At 37.0% G+C, this 12730-nt stretch overlaps 1 protein-coding gene across 4 annotated transcripts in view; it reads left to right on the top strand.

The window, feature by feature from the left end:
• The window catches only part of HELZ (helicase with zinc finger), a 172473-nt gene that overhangs the window by 121788 nt on the left and 37955 nt on the right, over positions 1-12730 (top strand). For all 4 annotated transcript variants that reach the window (XM_021670872.2, XM_021670873.2, XM_021670871.2 and 1 more), the window contains 4 exons: positions 1026-1233; positions 7348-7427; positions 11083-11653; positions 12049-12283. In XM_021670872.2, the coding sequence (XP_021526547.2) occupies positions 1026-1233; positions 7348-7427; positions 11083-11653; positions 12049-12283 (1094 nt within the window). The remainder of the gene's footprint in view (positions 1-1025; positions 1234-7347; positions 7428-11082; positions 11654-12048; positions 12284-12730) is intronic.

Raw genomic sequence — 12730 nt, 5'->3', positions numbered from 1 at the left:
TGTATTTAACAGTTATAATAAAATAGTAGGAGCAGTAGCTCAGATGTCACTGTATTTATTCCTTTTATGTTAATATGCAGAGATTATATATCTAGATACACTTAAACAAGTTTTCTGTTTTTGTGTTTTAAAGTAGAGTTGAATTAAAAGCACAGATTAGGCTGGGCACAGTGACTCACGTGTGTAATCTTAGCACTTTGGGAGGCCAAGGCAGGTGGATCACTTGAGGTCAGGACTTTGAAACCAGCCTGGTCAACATGGTGAAATCCTGTCTGTACTAAAAATGCAAAAAAATTAGCTGGGCATGGTGGTGGGTGCCTGTAATCCCAGCTACTCAGGAGGCTGAGTAGCTTGAGGAGGCAGGAGAATCGCTTGAACCTGGGAGGCAGAGGTTGCAGTGAGCTGAGGTTGTGTCACTGCACTCCGGCTTGGGTGACAGGGCAAGACTCCGTCTCAGGAGAAAAAAAAAAAGCACAGATGAAAGTAATGACACATTTGAATTTTACCTATAATAAATGAACATTAAATGATGTGTTTACTCATATTTAGTTGAAATACCAATTTTTTGAGTTGAGACTCCTTAGGCTAAGTTCTTCTTTAGCTTTCCCTCCTGTTCTCCTATTCAGTCTATTAAACTATGTATCTATGCAATTATGACTTTAAAAGATAATTTTTATGGTAATCTGACATGTATATATTCATATATGTATATGGGGAAATGAATAAATAATATGAAATGATTTATTGCCTCAAGGAATAATTACCAATTTTAAGCCCTCAGTTTCTTCCTAATCTGAAAAATGATCTATTTTCCATTACATATAAAAGATTCAGGGAACTGTTTTTTAGCCCATTAAAATACAATTGTTACTACTAGCATCAACTTTGTAGTTATTTGTTTTGGGAAAATTAACGTGTGTGTGTGTGTGTGTGTGTGTGTGTGCTTTTTCCTTATCAGCAGCACTCTAGCAGTTTGCCTTCCAAAATATACTTAATGCATGTAATTTATTTTTTTAATAACCTAGGTACCATGGACAGGATACCAGGGTAGGTTTGCAGTTGATCCTCGAATTATTACCCATCAGGCAGCAATGGCCTATAACATGAACCTGTTACAGACACATGGACGAGGATCTCCTATTCCTTATGGCCTTGGACATCACCCACCTGTCAGCATAGGCCAGCCACAAAATCAGCATCAGGAGAAGGATCAGCATGAGCAAAATCGAAATGGTAAGTTGTACTTTGCTGTTCTCCTGTTCCTAAACTGATGACATGCAAAGTTTTGGCCACATGGCAACTTCTTTAACAGTATGATTGTTAACTTTTTCATGGATTATAGACCTTTTCGAGAGAGAATAAACTATGAATCCTCTCTCCAGAAGATAGATTATGTATACAGATACAAAATTGAGATGTAACTTCAGAGGGTCCTTTAGGTTAAACTCTACCACTTATGATTGGTGTCACTGAGTTTCTGAAAAAAATACTAAATTTGAATTATTTAGAGTACTCTAATATGGTAGTCATTTAAAATTGAGATGGGAGGTCCTCTCCTATTAAACATTTTTGTTAATTTGAAATATTTTTGTGGTATACTAAGCATTAACGTTATTGTGGGATTATTGAGTTTTTTTTTTTTTTTTTTTACAAATCTGCTAGAATTAGAAGGAAAAATTATCTACTGTATTTTTTATTCAAGTTTATTGAGGTATGGGTTATATACAGTAAAATTCACCCTTTTAAAAAGTACACTGATGAGTTTTAACAAATATGCAGAGTTGTTAACTTCCACCAAAATCAAGATACAAGACATTTACATATTTTCAAAAAGTTTCCCATTGCAATCCCATCCTCTGACCCCCAGCCCTGAGCAATCACGGATCTGACTTTTGCCCCATACTCTCTAGTATGTCATATAAATCAAATTCTATAATATATAATTTTTTGTGTCCAGTTTTGTTCGCTTAGCTTGATGCTTTTTATATTCCCCAGATTATATGTATCATATAATATTTGTTTGTTCCTTTTTACTGTTACTACTCAGTTGTCTGGATGTACCGCAATATGTTTATTCATCCATCAGTTAATATACATGTTAGCTGTATCTAATTTTGGGCCCTTATGAAAAGGGCTGCTATAAACATATGTGTGAACATATGTATTTTTTCCCTTGGGTAAACACCGAGGGGTGAGATTGCTGGGCATATTATAAATATAAAATTTAACTTTATGAGAAATTGCCATATTATTTTCAAAAGTGGCTAAACCATTTTTTATTTCTACTAGTAATGTAGGAGATTTCCAGTTGTTCCATGTTCTCATTTGCACTTGGTATCGTCAGTCTTTTTAATTTTACTCTTGTTAGTGGATGTCTAATCATATCCCATTCTGGTATTAATTTACATTTTTGTATGTCTCTAATAATGAGTGATGTTGAGTATCTTTTTATTGTGCTTATTTGCCATGTGTGTATCTTGTTTGATGAAACCTCTATTTATATCTCTGCCCACGTTTTTATTGGGTTGTCTTTAAGTTATGAGAGTTCTTTATACATTCTGGATACTAATCTTTAATGAGATATGTATTTAGAAAATATTTTCTCCCAGTATATGGCTTTCCTTTTTTTTTTTTTTTTCCCCTTCTAAAGACAGAGTCTTGCTTTGTTGCCCAGTCTGACCTTAAATTCCTGGACTCAAGTGATCCTCTCACCTCAGCCTCCTGAGTATCTGGGACTACAGGCATGTGCCACTGTGTCTAGCTTTCGTTTTCTTAGCAGTATCTTTCCAAGAGCAGCAACTTTTATTTTTGTTGAAGTCCATTTTATCCATTTTTTCTTTTGTGGATCATGTTCTGGGTGTTGCATCTGAAAAAGAAAATATCTAACCCAAGATCTTCTTTTATGTTTTCTTCTAGAAGTGTTATAGTTTTTAAGTCTTACATTAAGTCTATTTTGAGTTAAAATTTGTATATAGTGTAAGAGTAAGGACTGAGATTATTGTTATTTTGTTTTGCTTTCGCTTATATATGTGCAGTGATTCCAGTACTATTTTTTGAAAACTCTGTCCTTCCCTCATTGAACTGCCTTGGAACTTTTGTTGAAAATCAGTTGATCCTATATATGGACTCTATACTTTTTATTGATGCATATGTTTATGTTACACCAAATATGCTGTCTTGATTATTATAGCTTTATAAAAGTCTTTAAATCAGGTAGTGTAAGTCCTCCAACTTTATTATTTTTACAAATTGTCTATTCTAGGTCTTTTGCATTTCTGTATATCTGTATTTTAGAATCAGCTTGTCAATTCCTACGAAAAAGCCTTCTGGGATTTGGATTGGCATTGTGTTTGATCCTTAGGTCACTTTGCGGGGAATTAACATCTTAACGATACCGATTCTTCTGATCTTTGAACAGAGTATATATCTCTCCATTTTTATCTGTTAGGTCTTTACTTTTTTCCCAGCATTAAAAAAAGTTTTCAGGCCGAGTGTGGTGGCTCATGCCTGTAATCCCAGCATTTTGGGAGGCTGAGGTGGGGGAATCACCTGAGGTCAGGAGTTCAAGACCAGTCTTGGCCAACATGGAGGAATCCTGTCTTTACTAAAAATGCAAGATTAGCCAAGTGTAGTGGTGCACACCTGTAATCCCAGCTACTTGGAAGACTGAGGCAAAAGAATTGCTTGAACCTGGGAGGTAGAGATTGCAGTGAGCCGAGATCTGCCATTGCACTCCAGCCTGGGTGACAAGAGTGAAACTCCTACTGAAAAAACAAAATAAATATTAATAAGGTCAAGTTGGTTAGTAGAGTTGTTCAGGTCTACTGTATTCTTGCTGATTTTCTGTCTACTCTTTCTATCAATTACTGAGGAGAGTTACTGAAATCTCCCAATCTAATTGGTATTTTTCTAATTTTCAATTTTCAGGTTTTTAAGTTCTATCAGTTCTTAATGAATTTTGTAGTTCCATTATTAGATGATAAATGTTCAGGATTGTGTACTTTTGATTAATTAACTCATTTATTGTTATGAAATGACCTTCTTTGTCCCTAGAATTATTCTCTAGTTTGAGATCTACTTTGTGTAATATCAGTGTAGCCACTTTAGTTTTCTTTTATCAGGTGATAGCATGGGGGTGTGTGTGTGTGTGTGTGTGTGTGTGTGTGTGTGTGTGTGTATGGTAAAATAAATATGTGTGTGTGTATATATGTATTACCTTAAAACAAATGTGTGTGTGTATACATATATACAAATATGTATATAAATATACACATACATATTTATATAATGCCTGTAATTCTAGCTACTTGGGAGGCTGAGGCAGGAGAGTTGCTTGAACCCGGGAGATGGAGGTTGCAATGAGCTGAGATCATGCCACTGTACTCCAGCCTGGACAACAGAGTGAGACTGTGTCTCAAAAAAAAAAAGGTTTTCAGTATACAGCCTTTGCACATATTTTGTTAAAGTGAAAGCTTAAATGAATATAAGTAATTTATAATTTTCTTTTTCAGTAATACATTCCACATATCATATATACATACATATATATGTATGTGTATATGTGTGTATATATACACACATACATATATATAGACACACATTTATTTTACCTTTTACTTTTAATCTATTTGTGTCTTTATATTTAAAGTTTATTTTAGATAATGTATAGGTGGCTCTTGATTTTTTTAATCTAATGTGACAATCTCTGCCTTTTATTTGGAGTGTTTAGACCATTTACATCTAATGTGATTGTTGATATAGTTAAGTTTGATTCTGTCATCTTGCTATTTGTTTTCAATTGTGCAGTTGATGTTTTTCCCTTTCTCCTTTTATTCCACTCTCTTCTGGATTGGTAGAGTATTTTTTAAATGATTTTTTTTTAATCTCCATTGGATTATTAGTGACAACTCTTTGTTTTATTATTTTGCTAGTTGCTTTAGGGTTTATAGTGTAAATCTTTAACCTGTTGCAGACTACTTTCCAATTTATATTTTACCACTTCATTTCCAGTAAAGAAAGCTTAAAGTATGCTATTTTTTCTCTCCTGGTCTGTATGCTATTGTTATTATCATGTATTTTACTTTTACATGTGTTATAAACCACAAAACATTATTATTATTTTTGTTTAAACAGCCAAATAAAAGAGTTTTAAATTATAAAAAAAATAATTTTATGTATTTACCCATGTGTAGTAATTTTTCTTTCTTTTTTTTTTGAGATGGAGTCTTGCTTTGTTGGCCAGGGTAGAGTGCAGTAGGGCAGTCTCAGCCCACTGCAACCCCTGCCTCCTGGGTTCAAGCAATTTTCCTGCCTCAGCCTCCCGAGTAGCTGGGACTACAGGTGTGCACCGTCAAGCCTGGCTAATTTTTTATATTTTTAGTAGAGATGGGGTTTCAGCATGTTAGCCAGGATGGTCTTGATCTCCTGACCCCATCATCGCTTGCCTCGATCTCCCAAAGTGCTGGGATTACAGGAGTGAGCCACCACGCCCGGCCCTGAAGGACTTCTTTAAAACATTTCTTGGCTGGGTGTGGTGCCTCATGCCTGTAATCCTAGCACTTTGGGAGGCTGAGGCGGGCAGATTGCCTGAGCTCAGGAGTTCAAGACCAGCCTAGGCAACATGGTGAAACCCTGTCTCTACTAAAATACAAAAAATTAGCTGGCAGGACGGCACGTGCCTGTAGTCCCAGCTACTTGGGAGGCTGAGAAATAAGAATTGCTTGAACCCAGGAGGTGGAGGTTGCAGTGAGCCAAGATTTCTTGTAGTGCAGGTCTGCTGTTGATGAGTTCTTTCAGCTTTTATATGCCTGAAAATGTCTTTATTTCACTTTCATTTTAAAAAGATACTTTTGTAGGAGGTAGAATTCTTGGTTGGCAGTTTTTATCATTTGGTACTTTAATAATGTTGTTCTACCATTTTCTCACTTCTGTTTTTTCCAGTGAGAAATATGATGCCCTCTTTATTCTTGTTTTCTGTATGTAACGTGTCTTTTTCTCCCTGGTTGCTTTATAGATTTTCTTTTTAGACTGGTTTTCAGTTTGATTATGATATGCCTTGATGCAGTTTTCTTCCTGTTTCTTGTGTTTGAGGTTTGCTGAGTTTCTCAGATCTTTGAGTTTATAGTTTTTATCAAGTTTGTAAATTTTTAACTTTTATGTCTTTTCAGATATTTTTTTCTGTCTCAGCCCTACCACTCTTCTTCAGAGATTCTAATTACCCATATATTAGAATGCTTAAAGTTTCTGCACAGTTTACAGGTGCTACTTTTTTTTTTTTAATTCTTTTTTCTTTTTATGTTTTGTTTTGAGTAGTTTCTATTCCTGTGCCTTCAAATTTGCCAGGTTTCTCTGTAGTGTCTATTCTGCTGGTAATTCCATTCATAGTATGTTTCATCTCAGACACTATAGTTTTCATTTCTTGAAGTTTAACGGTAAGGCAATTCTGGCATGATAATTCATTTTACAATGTTGCAGTGGCATTCCTAAAAGAATGTTTTTGAACAAGAACCTAAATCAAGAATTCCTATCTCAGACACTATAGTTTTCTTTCTTTCTTTTTTTTTCCCCCCTGAGGATATACCAAGTAATGACACTATAGTTTTCATATCTTGAAGTTTAACGGTAAGGTAATTCTGGCATGATAATTCATTTTACAAAGTCCAGTGGCATTCCTAAAAGAATGTTTTTGAACAAGAACCTAAATCAAGGATTCCTTCAAGGGACTTAAACTATCTGGTAGTTAATTCTTTTGTAGATTAAAAGCCTTTCCTATGTATGAATTGTCTATTATAACTGTGCTTTTTATAAACCTTAATTTTGCTTCCTCTACTATTTATCACCCACTTATATTTAGTTTGATATCTATTATTTTTAAACAGTCTTAACTACATTCCTTTCTGAATATCTTTATTATTTTTAGGTTCCTTTACTAAATTGGATTGAGACATTATTTAAATTTTCACTTAATTGCATTTATAAGTGACCAAAGCATTGAGCCTTTATAAATAGGCAAGAATGCCAAGGCCTTTAATACATCTAGTTTAAGCAAATGAGGCTGTGATTCCTGGAGACTGGGTAGTTTCCTTTGGGATTATTTGATGCTTTAAGGTTATTCCCTTATTGGGCTTTGTCTTGTCAATGAAGTTTGCTTCATTTGTAAGTTTTCTTTCTTGTAGAGAAACTATAACTCTGAAAATGTAAGAACAAAACTCAAGTAGTCATACACTGATAATAATGAGTGAAAAGTGTTTAAAGTATTCTGCTTCTTTCTCTAATACTGGATAATCATTGGAAATGTCATATCCACTGGAGAAAACTTAAAAGGATTAAAAAATTTTTTTTTTTTAGGTAAAAGTGATATAAATAATTCCGGACCTGAAATTAATAAGATTCGAACACCAGAAAAAAAGCCAACAGAACCAAAACAGGTATGCTGGTTACATTTAGTGAATGCATTGTCCTAGTGGATTTAGTCTAATTGCTCATCTTGGAATCTTGATGTTTTAAAGAAAAATACCTCCCTTTTTACACTTATCCTTTATGTTTATTGTTTCACAGGGATATGGTGGGCCATATTGCCTGCTCTTTCTTTGTCTTTTCTTTGGCTGTGCTGTTCATGTATCAGTATACTTTTCTCAAATTCTGTAATTCAGTGGTAAAGTTGAATTTAGAGGTTTTCTATGATAAGGTAGTAAATGAAGACAGAGCTACAGGTGTGTCATTAGAAGAGCTGTTACAGTGAAGAAGGAAAACTTCCTCAGGTCCCTCACCTTGTTCTCTCATCACACCCACTAAGTCCTTAACTCTTTATCTGTCCATTCATCTACTTTCTCTGTTTCTGTGCTTATAAACCACTTAGAGAAAATCAAGTCATTGGTTGAATTAGTGCCACTGGAAGTTCTTGTTTCTAATCTGAATGGAACCCTCGGGGTAATACATATATACACACACACACACACGTTTATTTTAAGTTGGGACTTCCCAGAGTTCTGTCCTTGTCCCACTTGTCTTCGCATTCTGTGGTTTCTTACTATAAACCAGTCCAATCCATTATTTTAAGTATCTACTTCATTATATCAACTTCCAAATCTGTATCTCTCTCTAACTTCAGCCTAGCTTTAAGCAACTATTCTCTATATTCAGTTACTTATATCACATAAGCATCTCTTACTCACAGCTTCTGTATCTGGAAGGATTCATTACCCACGGGAGGGGCTGCTGTACAAATGAGGCAGCTAAGGGAACCGCCTGATGGATAAGCGGGGGCTGTAATGAGAGTAGAAGAGATATGTTTTTGGGAAGTGGTGCAGAGAGAGAACCAGTGACATGTCAGGATGGTGCACCTGCACCAGTAGCACATATAGTCAGAGGCAGCTTAGGACGAAACCAATCACACGAGTCTTAGATGCTGTCAGAGCAACTTAGCCAAGATAGCTAAGTGTCTCTCATGTTCTTGTTTTAAAATTTCTGTTAGGATTCTTCTCTGTTAGAGAACTAGGCAACCTGAAGACATGTTTCGTTTTCTCTCCCACCCTGGTGCTTTGTTTTGGAGCCCAGGAAAAATAAAAAAAAAAAGTAGTCCTGGCTCTTTTGACTCAGCGCCTCAGTATTAAGAGGAAAATGATAGAGGAGAATCTAATTCTGATAGTAGCAGATGGAGGCTTATTCAGCACTTAACAGTCCTCTGCCTTGCTTAGGGAGCCGATTGTAGTATCATAGAGCAGCACAGTCCTGATCTAAATTCTGTGACACAGACCTAGCTTCCTTTCTATGTCAAAGTCAGAAGTGATAGAGACAATTAAGATAGCAACTTATTTACAAAAAACCTTGACATTTAATCATGACCTCCCTCATGTGACCAAAGTATACATATCAGTAGTATCTTCTGGAAAAAAGTATATTGCAGGTGAATATAATTTTAGTCATTGAAAAGATGGAGATTTATGGAGGAAAATGTTTGTTTATGAAGAACCTAAATCAGGTTTTGAGACATCTGAAGAGCAGGCATTGCATACTTGGGAACTGAGATAAAATTGTCATGCTTCTCACTTCTTTTTCTAGATGATTTATATATACTCAGTAATCTTAAGGGCCTAAAATTGGCCAAATTTAATGGGAGTCCATTTGAGCTAGGTGATTAGAAATGAGGATGCACTTGGCGTACAGTCTGCATCACGACCATTTATTGCAACAGGTTGGTCACCAAGCGTACCCCAACTGCAGTTCAGGAATGAGCGACTTGTTTTGTTTTTGGGAGTGGTCAGTTCTGTGTCTAATTTGAGAGCCTTGGGTTAGGCAAGTGCTCTGCAATCCTCAGTCACTAGCTCATCAGTGAAACTTGTAAGGAGACTGATTGGCCAAATTTATTTACACCTGAAGCAGTGCATGGAGTGTTTTGACAGAGCTGGAAGAGAAAAGTTGCCTCTTTCCATCTTGTATTTTACTTTTCACATTGTCATCACTTATGATCAAACACATTTCAGAAGGATGACAACACTCCCCAGCTTGAAAACCTTTTGTAGTTACCACAGTTTATGGAATTAAAAACAATTATTCAGTATTGAATAAGTCAGGATCTCTTGTGATTGGGCTCTTGTAGTTTTCTCTGATGTTGAGAAGGGAAAACTAATATATACACAAGTGAAGTTATAGCTCTGTGCACACAGAATTTCCCGTGCTCTCCAAATCTGCCAGACTTTTCCTTTCTTCAACCTTTGCATAAACTGTTACCTTTACCTAGAATGTCCTCCCCTCCTTGGAATATTCCAGATCTTTTTGTAAGATTCTACTCAAATGTCATAGCCTCTGTGAAACCTTCTTTAATTTTCTCAGGCACTTCAGTTGCATCCTCTTATAGTATCTCTAGTGAGATGTTTACATATTGTTACCTTCTACTGGACTCTAGGCCAGGGGTCAGCAACCTTCTTCTGTAAAAAGCCGGATAGTAAATCTTAGCCTTGGGGACCACATGGTCTCTGTTGCAGCTGCTCTGCTCTGTCAGTGCACAAGCAACTACAGACAATATGTAAACAGATGAGTGTGGCTGTGTTCCAAGAAAACCTTATTTACAAAATCCTGGTGAACTGGAAATGGCATTGGGGTGGGGGCATGGTATACAGACCCCTGCACGAGGCTCTTGATGGGTAGACTGAGTCTTATTATTGCCTGTTTAATTTTCAACACCAGGCACAGTGTACTTGGTTGGCCACAATAAATGTTTGTTAAAGCAAGAATGTCAATGTGTAATGAAAAAATTGACAACCAAACTAGTTATATACAAAGGTGATATAGCACTTTTTCATTTCAAAGTTGTTTAAATTGAGATACATCTTTTTATTAACATATAGATCTTTTTGAGGAAATAGATTAGATGTACAAAAACAATAAAATCAGTCTGGGCGCAGTGGCTCACGCCTGTAATCCCAGCACTTTGGGAGGCCAAGGCAGGGCCAAGGCGGGGGGATCACCTGAAGTCAGGAGTTCGAGACCAGCCTGGCCAACGTGGCGAAACCCTGTCTCTACAAAAAATACAAAAATCAGCTGAGCGTGGTGGTGGACACCTTTAATCCCAGCCACTTGGGAGGCTGAGGCAGGAGAATTGCTTCAGTCCAGGAGGCAGAGATTGCAGTGGGCTGAGATGGTGCCACTGTACTCCAGCCTGGGAGACAGAGCAAGACTCTGTCTCAAAACAAAACAAAACAAAACAAAACAAAAACATAAAATCAGAAGGAAAACACATTTTAATGATTTATATCAGAAGGAAATAAATGGCCATCTTTCTAAGGAAGAAAGTGTGAAGTTAAAAATAATGCTTTGAAAGGAATTAAAATAGATATTCTAGTAAACTGGCAGTATCTTTTCTTATGACTCACATTTGATATGCTGTTTTTTCCTGTCATCTTTTAAAATGTAAACCACTTTTCCTTTATTTGATTGTGAGAAAGTATGTGATTGAGCACTCAGCTCTCCTGCTGGAAGATATCAATGTATCATATCCTTTAGATGTGGTAGGGTTGGGAAAAGATGGAGAGCTACTGAACTCAAATTTTCTGCAGTTTAAAAAGGCTTCTTCTTTTTTTCTAGGTTGATTTGGAATCAAATCCACAGAACAGAAGTCCTGAATCACGTCCTAGTGTTGTTTATCCTAGTACCAAATTTCCTCGCAAAGATAATCTCAACCCAAGACACATAAATCTTCCCCTTCCTGCCCCCCACACACAGTATGCAATTCCTAATCGCCATTTTCATCCCCTTCCCCAGCTACCAAGACCACCCTTTCCAATTCCACAGCAGCACACCTTGTTAAATCAGCAGCAGAATAATTTGCCTGAACAACCAAATCAAATACCACCTCAGCCAAATCAGGTAGTCCAGCAGCAAAGTCAGTTGAATCAGCAGCCTCAGCAGCCGCCGCCTCAGCTTTCTCCTGCATATCAGGCGGGACCCAACAATGCTTTTTTTAATAATGCAGTTGCTCATCGGCCACAGTCTCCGCCTGCAGAGGCTGTGATTCCAGAGCAGCAGCCCCCTCCCATGCTGCAAGAAGGCCACAGTCCTCTGAGAGCCATTGCACAGCCTGGCCCCATTCTTCCTTCGCATCTGAATAGCTTCATTGATGAGAACCCCCCAGGATTACCTTTGGGGGAGGCTTTAGGTAAGTTCTCCAATTATCAGATGTGAAAATTCAGAGCTTACTTACTTAAAGTGACATGGACTGTGCAATATCCGTTTGGGTTAGGATTGAATCATTTCTTCAAATAATGCTGGCAAAAGCCCTCCATTTAGTGTGATAATCAGAATCTAGTTCTAAATACTGTATGACAGTAAGTATCCAGTGAATGTCAGGATCATCATTATGTAAGTGAGGAAGAGTTGTCATCAATCATCACCTTAACTCTGATTTCTGGCAAATTTTGAAAACATTTACTTTCTACCAAAACGAAATTGTAGCTATTTCTTTGTCTTTGTGGAGAAAGTATGTTTGTAAAACTTTAAAAAAATAACTTGAAACCCCAAATTCATAAAAAAATTTCACAAATATTTTTGCAGATCGTATACATGGGAGTGTGGCTCTGGAAACATTAAGGCAGCAGCAGGCACGGTTACAGCAGTGGAGCGAGCACCACGCCTTCCTCAGTCAGGGCAGTGTTCCATACCCGCACCACCACCATCCCCACCTCCAGCATCTTTCTCAGCCCTCCCTGGGATTACATCAGCCGCCAGTGAGGGCAGACTGGAAGCTCACCAGCAGTGCTGAAGATGAAGTGGAAACCACATACTCAAGGTATTCCAGCCGACTGAAAGTAGCTTCTGGAATGTGACCCCCTCACTGTTTTCTTTTTTGAATGTAGTCCTTTTAGCTTCAAGCTGGAATATTGCCTCAGAGAAATTGGATGCTGGCCTTCCAAGCATATGCTACAAAGTTCTCTTGATTGACTCTAAAATACAGAAAACTCATTTAGAAGTAACTCTTGTATAAATGTAGGCATGGATGATCTACTGTGGGTTGTAAATTAACTTGTTCCCTTGCTTTGTGCTTTCTTCTGCAAGAGAAACATACTGTCACCGTGAGCGAGTTTTTTTATTTGGTAGTAATGCTTGCAAAGAATGAATAAAGACAGAAGTAGATTCATGGTTAAAAGCTAAAAATTATTAATTATTTTTCTGGTGGCACAGAATTCTACCTTCCCTTAATTCCAGTTACATCTGAGTGTTCGATCCTAACTCTAAG

Source organism: Aotus nancymaae, unplaced genomic scaffold (genome assembly GCF_030222135.1).
Source record: "Aotus nancymaae isolate 86718 unplaced genomic scaffold, 86718_ANA_hifiasm-v0.15.2.pri h1tg000089l, whole genome shotgun sequence".
Lineage (NCBI taxonomy): Eukaryota > Metazoa > Chordata > Mammalia > Primates > Aotidae > Aotus > Aotus nancymaae.
The sequence above is the reverse complement of the archived record's forward strand: the minus strand, read 5'-3'. Positions and strand labels throughout refer to the sequence as shown.